This window comes from Salvelinus fontinalis, chromosome 15 (assembly GCF_029448725.1).
Source record: "Salvelinus fontinalis isolate EN_2023a chromosome 15, ASM2944872v1, whole genome shotgun sequence".
In the NCBI taxonomy this organism is placed as follows: Eukaryota; Metazoa; Chordata; class Actinopteri; order Salmoniformes; family Salmonidae; genus Salvelinus; species Salvelinus fontinalis.
In genome coordinates this window covers 38,463,698-38,479,647 of record NC_074679.1, presented here as the reverse complement: position 1 = coordinate 38,479,647, position 15,950 = coordinate 38,463,698, and the positions used below count along the sequence as shown (strand labels likewise).

General features: G+C 42.1%; 1 protein-coding gene across 16 annotated transcripts in view; it reads right to left on the bottom strand.

Moving 5' to 3' along the window:
* Positions 1-15,950, bottom strand: part of dtnbb (dystrobrevin, beta b) — a 56,069-nt gene that overhangs the window by 7,977 nt on the left and 32,142 nt on the right. For 6 of the 16 annotated variants that reach the window (XM_055863685.1, XM_055863689.1, XM_055863688.1 and 3 more), the window contains 6 exons: positions 9,323-9,397; positions 5,596-5,701; positions 5,154-5,238; positions 4,431-4,554; positions 3,367-3,463; positions 2,860-2,880 (listed from right to left, as the gene is read on the bottom strand). In XM_055863685.1, the coding sequence (XP_055719660.1) occupies positions 2,860-2,880; positions 3,367-3,463; positions 4,431-4,554; positions 5,154-5,238; positions 5,596-5,701; positions 9,323-9,397 (508 nt within the window). Of the gene's footprint in view, positions 1-2,859; positions 2,881-3,366; positions 3,464-4,430; positions 4,555-5,152; positions 5,239-5,595; positions 5,702-9,322; positions 9,398-15,950 lie in introns of all 16 variants that reach the window. The other 10 variants (XM_055863698.1, XM_055863693.1, XM_055863690.1 and 7 more) reach the window with 9 other exon arrangements.

The window sequence follows — 15,950 nt, the reverse complement described above, 5'->3', positions numbered from 1 at the left end:
TATACCAACATCACCATGGGTTAGGATCCAAATACTATAGAAATATACCAACATCACCATGGGTTATGATCCAAATACTATAGAAACATACCAACACCACCATGGGTTAGGATCCAAATGCTATAGAAATATACCAACACCCCATGGGTTACGATCCAAATACTATAGAAATATACCAACATCACCATGCGTTATGATCCAAATACTATAGAAACATACCAACATCACCATGGGTTATGATCCAAATACTATAGAAACATACCAACACCACCATGGGTTATGATCCAAATACTATAGAAATATACCAACATCACCATGGGTTATGATCCAAATACTATAGAAACATACCAACATCACCATGGGTTATGATCCAAATACTATAGAAATATACCAACATCACCATGGGTTAGGATCCAAATACTATAGAAATATACCAAAATTACCATGGGTTATGATCCAAATACTATAGAAAGATACCAACATCACCATGGGCTAGGATCCAAATACTATAGAAATATACCAACATCACCATGGGTTAGGATCCAAATACTATAGAAATATACCAACATCACCATGGGTTAGGATCCAAATACTATAGAAATATACCAACATCACCATGGGTTAGGATCCAAATACTATAGAAATATACCAACACCACCATGGGTTATGATCCAAATACTATAGAAACATACAAAGACCACCATGGGTTAGGATCCAAATACTATAGAAATATACCAACATCACCATGGGTTATGATCCAAATACTATAGAAACATACCAACACCACCATGGGTTATGATCCAAATACTATAGAAATATACCAACATCACCATGGGTTATGATCCAAATACTATAGAAATATACCAACATCACCATGGGTTAGGATCCAAATACTATAGAAACATACCAACACCACCATGGGTTATGATCCAAATACTATAGAAATATACCAACATCACCATGGGTTATGATCCAAATACTATAGAAATATACCAACATCACCATGGGATAGGATCCAAATACTATAGAAACATACCAACATCACCACGGGTTAGGACCCAAATACTATAGAAACATACCAACATCACCATGGGTTATGATCCAAATACTATAGAAATATACCAACATCACCATAGGTAGGGTTAGGATTAGAGGAGGCCTAGACCACCACTTTTGTAACTTTAGCTTTGCTAAGAAAACACGACACACACGCACACCTACACCCCCCACGACATGACGCACACCTACACCCCCCACGACACACACCTAAACATACACACCCAGTCTATTACAGCAGCTTTACTGCTCTGGAAGCTAATGAGAACCATGTGTGAGCCTGGGGACTAGAGAGGGGACTGTAATGTGCCGCCTGGGTTCTATGCTGCCTGGAGAAAGGGGCACTGTGTCCTTCCTAGGGTGGGGAGGGGGTAAGGAGGGGAGAGGAGGGGGTTGGTGCAGGGCCCTTGGCCAGACCTGGGTTCAAACACTATTTGAATCATTTCTAATACTTTATCTGTGCTTGATTGAGCATGCCTAGCTTAAAAATGGACAATTAGGATAGTCCCAAAACTACAAACCCCGCCTCAACTGGCACTCCAGGCAGGCTAGAGCAAACACAGAGGTATTGGAAAGATTTCGAGTACTGTTTACTTTGAACCCAAGTCTGCCCTGGTCCAGGACTGTATGGCTCAGAGCCAAGCAGCAGATGGTTAGCCAGACTGCAGTCACATTAGAGGAAAGGTTGTTAGCTTTGATGAAAGGAACAGGTCTCAGACGTTTGTTTGGCAAAGAAAGGAATACATGGCGGAGTTCTCACCAAATAACCTAGCACACTAAAGGACTTTACCTCAGACTAGAATTGATATCTCATGAAGCGACATATAACCTAGATATAACATTATTTTAACTTAGTGTGGATTAGAATGCATGCTCTCTCATATAGAAATGACCAACAAGGTAACATTAGACTATAATATGTAAGGGATAATCAACAAGGGGCTATGCAGTGAAACCAGCCTTCCACCGTGTTGTATTTTCTTTTTATACCATGACTATAATTTAACACATTTGCTGCTGGAAATGTGTTCATTTACAGGTCAAAATGTGTTCAACGTCCACTGAATTAGCTAGGAAGTTTACTAGATAGCTAGAGTAGTTGCCTTGGTAACCGAACAAACAGACTTTCTAGTTTAGCTAGCCAAACCATCGGTCATAGCTTGCCATTATGAATATCGAAATTCAACAAGGCTAATAATGTTTTCAGTACGACTTTTGCTTTCAAAAGCAGCTCAAACATAGAACAGAATTAACTACAGCCATTGAATTCTACCGCGCTGATCTACCGTGCGTTATAGGGAAATAATGCACGCTCTAGAATGCCCTTCAAGCCAATCAGAAAGGAGCATTCAACAATGCCATGTTATAATTTATCAATAAGGCTCGAGGGGGTGTAGTATATGGACAATATACCACAAACCCCTGAGGTGCGTTATTGCTATTATAAACTGGTTACCAATATAATTAGAGCAGTAATAATACATGTTTTGTCATACCTGTGGTATACGGTCTGATATACCACAGCTGTCAGCCAAATCAGCATTCAGGGCTTGAAGCACCCATTGTATAATAAGGTAGTCTAGTGTATGGTTTACTGTACATATGTACTGTGTCAAATGTACAAAAAAAATGATGCTACTCTAAGTTCCTTGAAACACGATCTGTCTGAGCCATATCAACACATGCATTAAGTGTGGAGAGTAGTATGAAATATAATACTATGGTGGCTGAATGAGTGGGTCTGCTTCTGTATTGCTGTATTGGTGTATTAATGTATAATTAACTGAACACGGAGACACTTACTGCCTGCTTCTGCTCCTCATCCTATCAGCCAGCCAATGGTAAGCGGTGATATAAAGCATGAGCAGTGAGGGAGAGGAAAGAAGTGAGAGGGAGATAACGAGAGAGAGCGAGAGACGGGAGAAAAAAAAGAAAGAAAGAAAGAAATTAAGAAAGACAGACAGACAGACAGATGGTGGCAAAGGCAAAGAGTCAAAAGCTTCAATATCAGGACAGAACAGACAGGTTCATACGTGTAAGATCCTTTCAAGGTAACCAATGGACCCTGAGGCAGACTACTGTCAACTACAATCAATGCAGCGTTCTAAATGGTTGTATAAAATATCAAACAAATTCACGGCTGATGTTAACGAATACCTGATGACATGAAAAGCAATAATGACATATGTTGATACTGATATACAACTAACAAAAGTTACAGCGTTGGTATATGAAAGTCAGAATAACAACAAACAGTGACATAGTGTATCAGATCGCCTATAACACTCTGTAGTCATAGTACTATCCTACCTTGAGTAGCCTCATCAGTCCCTCGAGCTGGACCATCAGTTCCCGTCTGCTCTCCTGTAGGGCGGACATGCGCCTCTCCAGCTCATCCTTCCTGTGCCTGTTGTCCCACAATCACACACAAACACAACACCTGGCGGTCAGTCCCTATTGCCTCCTGAAAGGTGAGAGCCTGAAAGGCCTGTCAGTCTCCACACTCTTCTGTCAGGTGGCGTCGTGCTGATGTAAGACAGTGGTTTTCAAACCTCTTCTCTGGGACCGTCAGATGTTTCACGATTACCTCAGTCTACCTCAGTTGATGATTAGTTGACGATTGGAATCAGGTAGCTCTGAAATAGTTCAAATACATTGAACGGCTGGGGGTCCCTGAGGACAGGTTTGAAAACCACTGATGTAAAACTTTGGTCAGTCTTTTGTTCATCGGTCCCTTTCCCAACATCCCACAGACAACATACTCACAGACAGCCCCTTCTTTGAGCCTGCTGCTTACACTCCAGGGTAACAGAAAGAGACAACTGAACACACTACTGGCTCAATCCCTTTTTATGTGACGATAATACAATTGAACCATTGGTGTCTGAACACCCTCTGGTGGTCAAATGTGGTAATTATCTTCATTCACATTATGCGATCAAAATGTCATTGAGGACTGAAAACACAGTCCTATCCATCTATCTGCCCATTCCAAAAATCTCACAAACATCTGCTTCCCGGCTGTCTTTCTCCTCCTCTCTACCTCGGGGTTATAGGCCATAATACAGACAGATATCTAACACACACATAGGCCACTGGCTGTTAGTGCTATTAGAGGTCATGCTGTGCTTACTGAGGAATTAAGGCATACTTTACTTTATTAAGGCATATCAATTAGTAATAAAGAGTTAATAAAGGCGTAGTTATGACTTTATAGAGTGTATAAATATGCGATGAGCAGTTATTACATTGATTGTAGAGGATATAGATGGGCATAGATGTAATAGGATATAGACGGTTATAAGGATAAGGTAGATATAGAAGGATATAGATAAGATATAGGTGGGTAATACATCTAGGAGTATATGTGGTACCTAAGGAGTCTGAGTTCGGCCAGCAGTGTGGGGTTTTGCTGGGCCTTCTCGGGGGTGGGCTGGGAGGCCTGCTCATGCTCCAGACGCAGTCGCTGGATCTCCTGAAGGATCTCTCTGAGGGACCAGAAGACACAACAAAATGGAGATTTAAAATCTGCCGATGACGTTTTGAAAGCAGGTCCCGATGACCAAGATAGATTTCAATATATTTACTTATATTTCACAAAATTCTTAAGTTATGAGCATACAATACATATAATTACCTGTGTAACTAAATTACCTGATAAACAATCTATAGTAACTGTCCAGTGTTTCCAGATTTCGATTAAATATGACCTATAATTCACTACAATATGAGTGAATTTAGTTTTTATTAAGTATGTTAAAAAGCAGCTTTTCTGTGTTGGAATGGTGTGGGCGTACCCCAACAACAGAATGGTTATTAAAAATATTAATGCGAGTAGACAGCTGATTGGCCAGCTCAGTCAATGAACCAATATGACATCATGTTCTATGAGGAAATAGCTTGCTTAGTTTTGGAAGTGTTTTTTCTCCAATTGATGCTTTGGCCAGCATAGGACGAGTTAACTACATTATTTGGGTATGAGTGAACAGAACATGAACTTTTAAATGTTACATTTTCACTGGACAGTTACTTTAAGTAGTGATTATTCAATTTCTTTCATGTTTATTCATAAAGTGACAATCAAATACATTCCCACCTGTTCTTGTTCTCTAGTTCTGCTATTAGCTGCCTCTGTTGTTTGTTGGCATCAAAGTTGAAACTCAGATCTGTTGGAGGACATTGCTGAAAGACAAAATTACCATTAAAAACAGAATTAATAAAACTGAGTGGATAAAAGAGAGTAACACATCAAACATGATCTACTAGCCAGAAGTAAAAATCATGCGTGCTGTGCTTTAGACTTTGAATATCTATTCCAACATCCTGGGCCTTTTCAGCCGACCTGCAATTTAATTTCACCTTTAACTTTGATCAACCGACTTAACATGATCTGATTAGATTCTGGGTGCAGAGATCAGTATTTTCTCTTTATGGACATTCTGCAGTTACACAAAGTGTTCCATAACAAGAGGCTAAATGCAGGGGGACAGAATCCCACCCTGGGGCGCCCTCCTAGTCACATACACACACACTACTCACTGTGGAGCTACTCACTGTGGAGTTGCCTGCCTCAGCTGCCAGGCGCGCTGCGTAGCGAGCAATCAGACGATGCTCCTCGTCTAGCCTGCTGGGACTCTCCAAGACACTGGAGAGAGAGAGAGAGAGAGAGAGAGAGAGAGAGAGAGAGGGGGAGGGGGAGGGAGGGAGGAGGGAGAGAAGGAGTGAGGGATAGAGGGAGGAGGGATCATAGAGCAATAATGTTTCATACATTTTAAATGTGGAATAATAATGGCATGTAAGTGCCATGGATATAATCATAAATTCATTTGGTGAGTGTTTACATTTGCCCTATTTTATAGGCATGTGTAAATTGGACACCTCTCGGAGAGTGGCATCACAGCCATCCATTATCAACAACAACCCTGGTGCAATTAAGTGAAATGCCTTGCTCAAGGGCACATCAACATATTTTTCATCTTGTCAGCTCAGGGACTTGAACTAACAACCTTTCGGTTACCGACCCATCACTCCAGCCGCTAGGCTACCTGCCGCCCCTATAACTTATCACTGTGGTCTGATCATTAAGAACTTGTGTGAAAAAGGTCTGATTATCCTGGGTTTCCATGAGTCTTTAGGGGGGCAACACGAATCCCAATACAGCAACAGGCCACAAATGTCAGATTCCATCACAGCTGCTCGTTCCAAAACCATTTACCCGGAAAAGTCAAATATGTGTGTGACTTTGGTTTTCATCGAGGCATATGGTCTGAACAGATGATTGGACATATGCTATCCCCTCTCTATGAGTGGTCTGCAATGATCTTCCTCCCTCCCTCTCTCCCTCATGATTAAGACCATTAAACAACAATCTGGATGGAAAGAAATTGCATCTGTAAAACCTCAACTACAGCTTAATTTCCGCTTCAGCTTTTTATCCACCGTCTAACAGTTATAACACAGTCTAGATTGAGTTTGAGAGGTCAGTCCAGTTAAAACCCAGCTTGAAATAAATGGGATGCCGTTTGGTTTTAGCTTGGCTGACGTGTGACCCATGACTACACACCCATGACTACACCCCCAGTACTTTCCACCGTCTCATGGAGTGTATGTCTAAGGACTGTCACTACCAATCTTTTTGCGTCCAGGAAAACGGCCCGAGAAATCTGAGAGGTCAGTCCTGTTAGAAACCAACCATGGCTTTATATCCTGCGTCTTAACTTTAGATTGAGTTCTGAGAGGTCAGTCCCAGGGTTTAAGTAATACATTTGTGTACATCAGAGTGGAAAAGAGAGAGATAACCACACTGGCTCAGTCAGAGTTGGGCTGTTAGCTGTTCCTCTCCATTAATCTACAAGACCACTCCGACCAGGTCGTGTCTTACTGCCTCTGCTTCATCAGAGACAGAGTTTCCTTGAACCAGTCAATGCAGACAATAGCCTGGTCCCAGATCTGTTTGTGCTGTACAGCCAACTCTTATGGTCACAGACAACCTTGTCTGCTAGCCTGGTCTCAGATCTGTTTGTGTTGCTTGTTTTCATGGCCTGGTCCCAAATCCACTGTGCTGTCCTGCCAAGTCCTATGTCATTTTCATGCTAACTTGGCATGACAATGACCATTGGAGTTGGCAAGACGGCACATATACTTTGGATCTGGGAGAAGGCTAGCAGACAAGACTGTGTGTAAATGGCTTGTTGATCCTCTGTGAGCAGCCGGTCACCAATGCCCTTCTGTCTGTACTAGGTTCAAATGAGCGTATGCCATTTGACGCACAACATGCTCAAAAACTGTATAATGTAGGAACACTGCTCTGTGACTGATTCTGCGCCGCTGTGAGTCTCAGCATACACATTTCCCATTGGACAATAAAATTGTTGTTGTTGTCGTTAGTGCCTACCGCATAATAACTCTGCTCATATACTGTACACTCTGAATCTGTGTATCAACACAATCACAGGGCTATGTCAATCACAGGGCTACCCCCCCCCCCCCCCCCCCCCCCCCCCCCCCCATCTATCTCTCTTACATATGTTTATGTTATTACAATGCAATCCATGTAGAATTTCATGAAGTATTTCAGGTGGAAAATACTGTAAGTTACTGTTCTCGACTTGAGCATGATGGCAACAATATTGACACCCCTCGTTAATAACATTCAGTCTGCCTACCAGTTGAGTCTGTGATTTCATATCTGGTGGCGTTTCGGTCAATAGTCAGTTAACTCCAAATGAAAAGTAATCGAACACTCCAACAGCAAATTATTTGTATTTTCTGGTGCTGTGATTCTGCATGAGTATTAGGTCATAAATTGTGGGGTGTCGGTCGGTCGGTGGGTTGGTCCTTGGAAGAGCAGCGCTGAGCAATCTGTTTGAGAGAGGCTGGAGAAGTGGAAAGATGCTTTGTCAGCAGACAGAGAGGACCAGACCGGTTCCGGTGCAAAACTGGGATAGAAGGTTAGGCCTCTACAAACAAAATCTACACTAATACCCATTCCTGATGGAAATTCAATAAATTCCCTGGTTTTCCTGAAATCCTAGTTGGAGGATTCCGGATTTCCTGCCTATTCCTTCCTGATTCCGGGAATCCTCCAACTAGGATTTCAGGAAAACCATGGAATTTATTGAACGTTCCCAGAATTTTGCAACCCTATGATGGACTAAGCTTACAATAAAACATATCTGAATAAAAGAAAAAAGAAAAAAGACAAGATAACCTCATCAACTGGAATCTGGAATAAAAAACAAAATACTACACTGTATAATTTGAGACACAAAACAGTGGATGATACTCTACGTACTGTTTTCATTGTGCTATTGTTAATTCGAGAGCTGTGGTGAGTAAGATCGTCAAAGTATTTATTAAAACATATGGAAAATAAACGTAAAGCTTTTTTGGTGCATTCAGCTAAGCGCCAGTGAGCTAAGGCAGAGAGTCCTGTTATTCAGCTGTAGTGACATCTTTGACTCCCAGACCCTTCACATCAGAAGAAGCCAAGCAGAACACAGTAATAATTACATGGATTAATATTTAAAAACCAAATGTGACAGTATGTCAGCTCACACAGTCAGACGCCAGGCTACAAGGATTTGAGAGGGAACAGGCTGGCTTGCTGCCTCGCAAACAAGACCTTAGCACACACGCACACGCACACACACATACACATACACGCACACGCACACGCACACACACACACACCTTTCCTCTGATCTGATCACGCGAGAGCAAACTCTCTACCTTAACCATCTCTTTGCATCCACATTGACACTTAACTTTGAACAATCTGGAACCAATTTCGCCAAACATCAGAAGGAATTTCTCTGTTCCGTTGATATGCAGCTTTTGGCAATATAGTGTGTGAGCGCGTGCGCGTGACCTCCTGGAGGAGAATGTGTTCTGAATCTTGCCTCTCAATCGCCCGGAGCTTCTGCCAATGCCTGATTACATCACAGTACTGCACACACACAGAAACACACACACTCATCTCTTCTACTTCTAATGACAGAGCAGACGCGATTGAACCCACGTATACATGTCACTTCAATCAAGAGTTTATGATTAGGGCTACTAAAGTCGCTAACAAATAATCAGTTTTCTCAGGAATGATTCCAAGGGGAAGACGGGGACGGACTTGGCAACATCTTTAAGGGCACAGGACATAAGGGGCTGGAAGCAGTTGGTCAACAATGGTCTATACTCTGCAAGGAATTCTGGAAATAGGTTAGGCATGATAGGTATTGGAGCATATCAAAGCTAATTCTGAGGAACTTACCTTTTAGTAGGAGTAGGTGCCCCAGACGACATGAGCATTGTGTTGTTCATGTTGTTGACCACTGGCTTCGGCTGACTACAGTAAAACACAAGATTATACCACTTTATTGCTACACTGTGAAATAGACTTATACACTGACTATGGGGTGGGAGAGAGGACATTTGCATTACAATACTGTAGGAATCATGACTATGCAATGGTGACTGTAAGCAATCGTCATACAAAACTAGTGTACAGTACGTAGAAACATTGCTACAGTAAAACACTAGATTACAGGACTTTATTGCTACACTGTAGGAGAAATATACTTTACATACGTATACTATTATACACTAGGGAGATCTGAGGATTCTGTCCCTACAGGGGAGGAGAGAGGGCATTTGCATGAACATGTAAATTACTGTAATATTCATGAATAAGCAATCGTGACTGTAGACTACAATCAATGGATGCAACCTTTCATGTGTGGGGATTATCATGATCAAATAGGGAACAACTGTACTGCATGTAGAAGATTGCTACTGATTGTGCTGTACAGTATATGTGAGTTCATTTGTCATGGTCTGTATGAAAGAATAATAGATTTGGCATTTTGATTATCTTAAAACTAATTAAAACCGCACAAGAGGAACAAAAGCAGACAGGGAATTGAATTAAGCTAGAAGTCTGTGTTTGGTGAGGAACGGGGAAAGGAAAGGTGACATTGCACTACAGAAGGTAATTTGGGAGAGTAAACAAAGACTATTATGTTCATCTGGCTTTCATATCAGCACCGCAGTCCTGTGCTAGCTTGCTGGCTGGCTGAGGCTCTCTCTGTTTGGCTAGGTTCTCCTGACTCATTGGCTCACTCTGGGTGTGTCTGAAACGGCATCACATTCTCTATGTAGTGCACTACCTTCGCTCAGTGCCCAAAGCAGTGTACTATATAGGAAATAGGATGCCATTTCAGACGCAGACTCTGCTGCTCGGACAAGAGAACTCTTCAAGTTCAGACTCCAGGGCAGCAGGTAGCCTAGTGGTTAAGAGCATTGGGCCAGGCACCGAAAGGTCGTTGGTTTGAATCCCTGAGCTGACTAGGTGAAACATCTGTTGACGTGCCCTTGAGCAAGGCACTTAACCCTAATTGCTCCTGTAAGTCGCTCTGGATAAGAGCTAAAATGCAAGATGTGTAGTCCCATGTATGGAGAAATAACAGTTATAAAGTAGTGTTGGTCTGTTTCTCTCCTGATCTGTCTTTCTCTCATTCCATGTATGGAAAATTAACAGTTGCAAAGTAATTTGCTACCTCTCATGCGTTCTTCCTAAAATACTGTAGTGCAGCCTCTCTCTTCACACTCCAATGTATACAAACGACCCAAAAAAAGAACGCTGTATGTTTACGCTCACTATTTTTTGGGGGGGGGATCTCTCTCCATATCACTTTCTCTATCTCTTATCCATGATCTCTTATCCATTATCTCTACACCTCTCGTTGTAGCTTAGCCATTAATCAGTAGCGAGCCTCCAACAATTTAAACAGCCACGAGTGCTGACGTACAGAGAATAATTTAGCGTACGTTTCTCCAGAATATGTTCAAAGAATGTTTGACCTTCATGGAAGTGAACCAATTTCTATAAATAAGTCTTCACCTTGCATGAAAGAGTCTCCATAACAGTAAGTGTCAGTGATGAAATACTACCATGTTTACACAGACAGTTCACTGTTCTTGAACTGATCATTAGTGTGTGTACTCACATGACAGTAAACAGGTGAAAGGTAGGGAAAATATGTGCCATCTAATCTCTATGAACGCAAGGGAATAACCATTATACTGTATCAGTATTCATCAATATTCCTCAAAATAAAGCAACTGAATTCATTTTTCAATCACTGTACTACTCATGAGTATGCACTCGGGGGTCAGCAGAGTATTTGCATTGCTATGAAGATCAAATATTAGATTTCCCCAGAGTCAAGCTAATAGCTTCAAAGCGCACCATGGAACATATTTTGAAACTACTATCTTTAAAACTGGCTCCACACATACAATCCCAAACAATACAAATAGAATGTTTGATCACGTTTAGAGAAGAAAAAGACGAGAGAAATCACGGATATTTCTGTCTTCATACTCAAAATCGGGAACATAGACACTGGGCAGAGTTATCTTTTCGAATGTTCCACACTGTCTTAGCATCTGAGCAAGACAGGACACAAACACGTCTCTAGTTAGACGCTGATGACCTAATCAAATATTTCTGAGTAACTCCAACCGTATGAAAAAGCCAGCGTGCACTTTCATGTAGAATCTAATACTATAATAACTGACTCAGTGAAAACCAAGACAAAGATAAGAGGCTATGAGATCTCACTTACCTCCTTTAGAGGGTAGAAAGCACCTGTCCGGCTAGCGGTTAACCAAATACATCCAACCATCCAAGTGCTGCTGTAGCCAGCTGCATACCCTGGTCCGCTCTGCTCTCAACTGAGCCAGTATCTCAACGAACTACTCTGCTGCTGTCTCCAAGGAGACCCAGCAGTCACATGACTGTATGACAATGCAGAGTCAGACTCTCACTCTCTCTCTCTCACCATCTCTGTCTCTATCCCTCTCTCTCACACACACACACACACACGCACGCACGCACGCACGCACGCACACACACACAATTTTAGAGTCCCCTTACAAAAAACATCACGTAGAAAATCAGGTGAAATTTCAAAATGATTTTCACATGTGAAATCAGGTGAAACCATATGTTTTTGGAACACTTCACATGTGACATTTCATGAAGTTTCACATCTAGATTTTCACGTGATCACAATCTTTCACATGTGGACAAAAAATGTGACGAGATTTCACAAGCGATGCCCTGCAAACAAAAAACTGACATTACGATACACACAGTACTTTTAACATAGTGTTCCCAATGTACATATTTACACACTTGGAAATACATGACTACTTTATGTATGTTTATCTATACAGTAATTATTATTCAATATGTCCTCACCTGGGATTTGAACTCACAACCTCTTGTTTCACCGCATTCTGACCATGTCTGTGTCAATAACTGATTTCACCTGTATTGCTACACTTTGGTCTTCAAAGTAAATCTCAGCCTTGTTAAAAAATACACTCAAGAAAAACGATTATATGTATCATAGTGATTCAGGAGTAATATTAAAACAGAAAATCATTCCCCAACAACATTAGACAACTACAGAAAACCCTCAAATTGCTGCAAGAAATGTCATCAATGATGAGAGAACAGTCAGAATCACTGATAACTAAAATAACAGTGCAGATGGTACTCTTTTGCTAACTGCAGAGCTGTATTATAGCTAATGAATGTGTAGGGAAAGCTGCAGACTTTGGGACGCAGCAAAAATATCGTGGGACCTTTTAAGTCCAGAGGTTGTAAGTTCAAATCACAGATCAGGTCATTTTTTTCCGCTGAACAGCGCACCACTTATTTTAAATGCCCCATACCATTTCATTACTTTACTTACAACGGTTTGGGATGGCTTAATCTTACGCGCCGATAACACGTGACAGTATGTAAAGCAACATTGTGATAACATGAAACTAGACACACTCTTAAAGCTTCAGCCGTTCCAAATGATACTTCTCCAAATGACTGATTGGAGGTTTGGCTATAAGAAAACTGTCTCTATGGATACAAAGAACAAAAAGCATAAATCTGTCCAACAATCTCATGAATTCCACAGAACATAAACCTGTGACCATACACTTCAGTCGTTCCTCCTATTTATTTTCACTGAAGCCAGTTACAAAGAGAAACAAACCTGTAGACATTTTCAGATGATAAAGCTGCTCTCTTCTTCTGTACGATATGCCCAGAGAGTGAAAACAACCTCTCACAAGGTACTGACGTGGCAGACGTTGCCAGGTACCGTCGTGCAATGCAGGCCAGCCTGGTGTGTGGCCCTGCATGCTGTGACCACCACTGTAGTGGACAGTCCTCCATGTTGATGCTGGACTCTGCTTTGTAAATGCTCCACACATTTCTCAATGGACTCCTCTTCTTCATCAGACTCAGGCGAACTCAACAAGAGGGCAGCTTTTTTCTTTGGTGGCTCTGACTCTGTTTGCTTTACCAGGTTGCTGTGCAGGCCTCTCTTCCTTCAGCAAGTTGCTGACCAAAGCCCACACCTCACCCCTCTCAGGTCTAGGAAGGCACTTCAGGTCCTTAAACCGATCTTCAGCCATGTGAGGTTGGTGTTTTCCTTGCGTTCCTGCAGGTCTGTTGTGAATGTCAGCTTGAATCTTACCATGTAGGCAGGGTCACCATCGGAGCTCTCCATCACCCAAAAGGAGATGGGACAAAGCAGGCAACCCCACCAATGTACTTCTCTCCTCCCAGAAGTTTAGTCAAGCACCTTCAGTGGAAGATCATATAAAATCACTTCAGTCAATTGTGAGAGACTTGTTATACACACAGGCTCTATCTCTCTCTCACACATACACGGTCGTATTATAACACTAGTAGTGCGATAAAGGCGATTACCTGCAGCGCTCCAGTAGTGCCTCCAGCTTCCGCAGTTTCTCCAGTTCAGCTGTGGTTGGCATGGTGACGTTAGCTTCCTGTTGGAACAGCGCATCTCTCAGTGGTTGTTGGTTTCTGTGGACACGCTTTAGCGTTTCCAGAGTGCAATTCTATCTCGTTGTGACATCTTGTGCAAGTGACTCCTTATTTTGTCCATTTACAACTTGCTGTGTTTGAAATGCCCAACCATTTCTCAGTATTTGGCTAGGGCATTGTCAAACCCGCTGTTCTGTAGGGACACTGTGATGGACCTTTGGAGACTGTGTGCAGTGCAGGGCAGGTGTTCAAGAGGCAGACGTCTCGCAGCTGCAATCACGTTCCATGCACTGTCTGTGCAAAGTGTGGTAACTTTGTTTTCAATGTTCCACTCCTTTGCTACATCCGTGAAATGCTCAGCGCACGTTTCAGCATAGTGCCTCACTTCTGTCTTCATTGCGGCCAGAGCGTGTGAATGCAGTTTCTAGTTTTTATCGATGTGAAGCGCAGTAACCCCAAGGTACTGCACTTCACTACTTGACTGAGGGACCTTACAGATAATTGTATGTGTGGGGTACGAAGACGAGGTAGTCATTCAAAAATCACGTTTAACAGAGTAATTTGTTAAGCACATTTTTACTCCTTCACGTATTTAGGCTTGCCATAACCAAGGAGTAGAATACTGTACTTATAGATTCAAGACATTTCATCTTCTATTCATTTGTAAAAATGTCTAAAAACAGATGTGAAAATCCAGATGTGAAACTTGTTCCAACAAGACATGGTTTCACATGTAAAAATCCAGATCATATGTGAAGTATTCCAAAATCACATGGTTTCACGTGATTTCACATATGCAAAAACATTTGGAAATTTCACATGTGAAATCATGTGATTTTTCACTTGTGAAAATATGTTTTAATCGTAAGGGGACTTTGTGCACCCTCTAAAATAATGGATGCAAAAAGCCCCTGTCTGCGTGTGCGTGTGTGTGTGTGTGTGTGTGTGTGTGTCTGCGTGTCTGTGTGTGTGTGTGTGTCTGTGTGTGTGTGTGTGTGCGTCTGCATGTGTGTGTGCGTCTGCGTGTGTGTGTGTGCATCTGTGTGTGTGTGTGTGTGTGTGTGTCTGTGTGTGTGTGTGTGTGAGTCTGCGTGTGTGTGTGTGCATCTGTGTGTGTGTGTGTGTGTGTGTGTGTGTGGGTGGGTGTGTGTGTGTGTGTGTGTGTGTGTGTGTGTGTGTGTGTGTGTGTGTGTGTGTGTGTGCGCGCGAGAGAGATTTTACTGTAATTGAAATCAGAATGTGTAATTCATGCGGTTTTTCCATAAGTAAAGATGGAGGGGGGGGTGGATAAGAAAAAGTTGTTTCAGGTGTTTCAAAAATCCAAAGTCCTCCAAGGCCCAATACATAACAGGCATTTCATATCAGTGGAGGCTGCTGAGGGGAGGACGGCTCATAATAATGGCTGGAACAGAGTAAATGGAATGGCATCAAACACATGGAAACTATGTATAAAACGTAACATGTAATATAAAACGTAACATGTAACAATTTCAAAGATTTCACTGAGTTACAGTTCATATAAGGAAATCAGTCTACTGAAATAAATAAATTAGGCCCTAATCTATGGATTTCACATGACTGGGAATACAGAACAGATATGAATCTGCTGGTCACAGATGCCTACCAAAAAATACCTTCCACTATTTGCCTCATGCAGCACGACACATCTCCTTCACATAGAGTTGACCAGGCTGTTGATTGTGGCCTGTGGAATGTTGTCCCACTCCTCCTCAATGGCTGTGTGAAGTTGCAGGATATTGGCGTGAATTGGAACCCGCTGTTGTACACGTCGATCCAGAGCATCCCAAACATGCTCAATGGGTGACATGTCTGGTGAGTGTGCAGGCCATGGAAGAACTGGGACATTTTCAGCTTCCAGGAATTGTGTACAGATCCTTGCGACATGGGGCGGGCCCTTCCATTATCATGCTGAAACATGAGGTGATTTCGGGCGAATTAATGGCACGACAATGACCCTCAGGATCTCGTCTCGGTATCTCTGTGCAATCCCATTGCCATCGATAAAATGCAATTGTGTTCA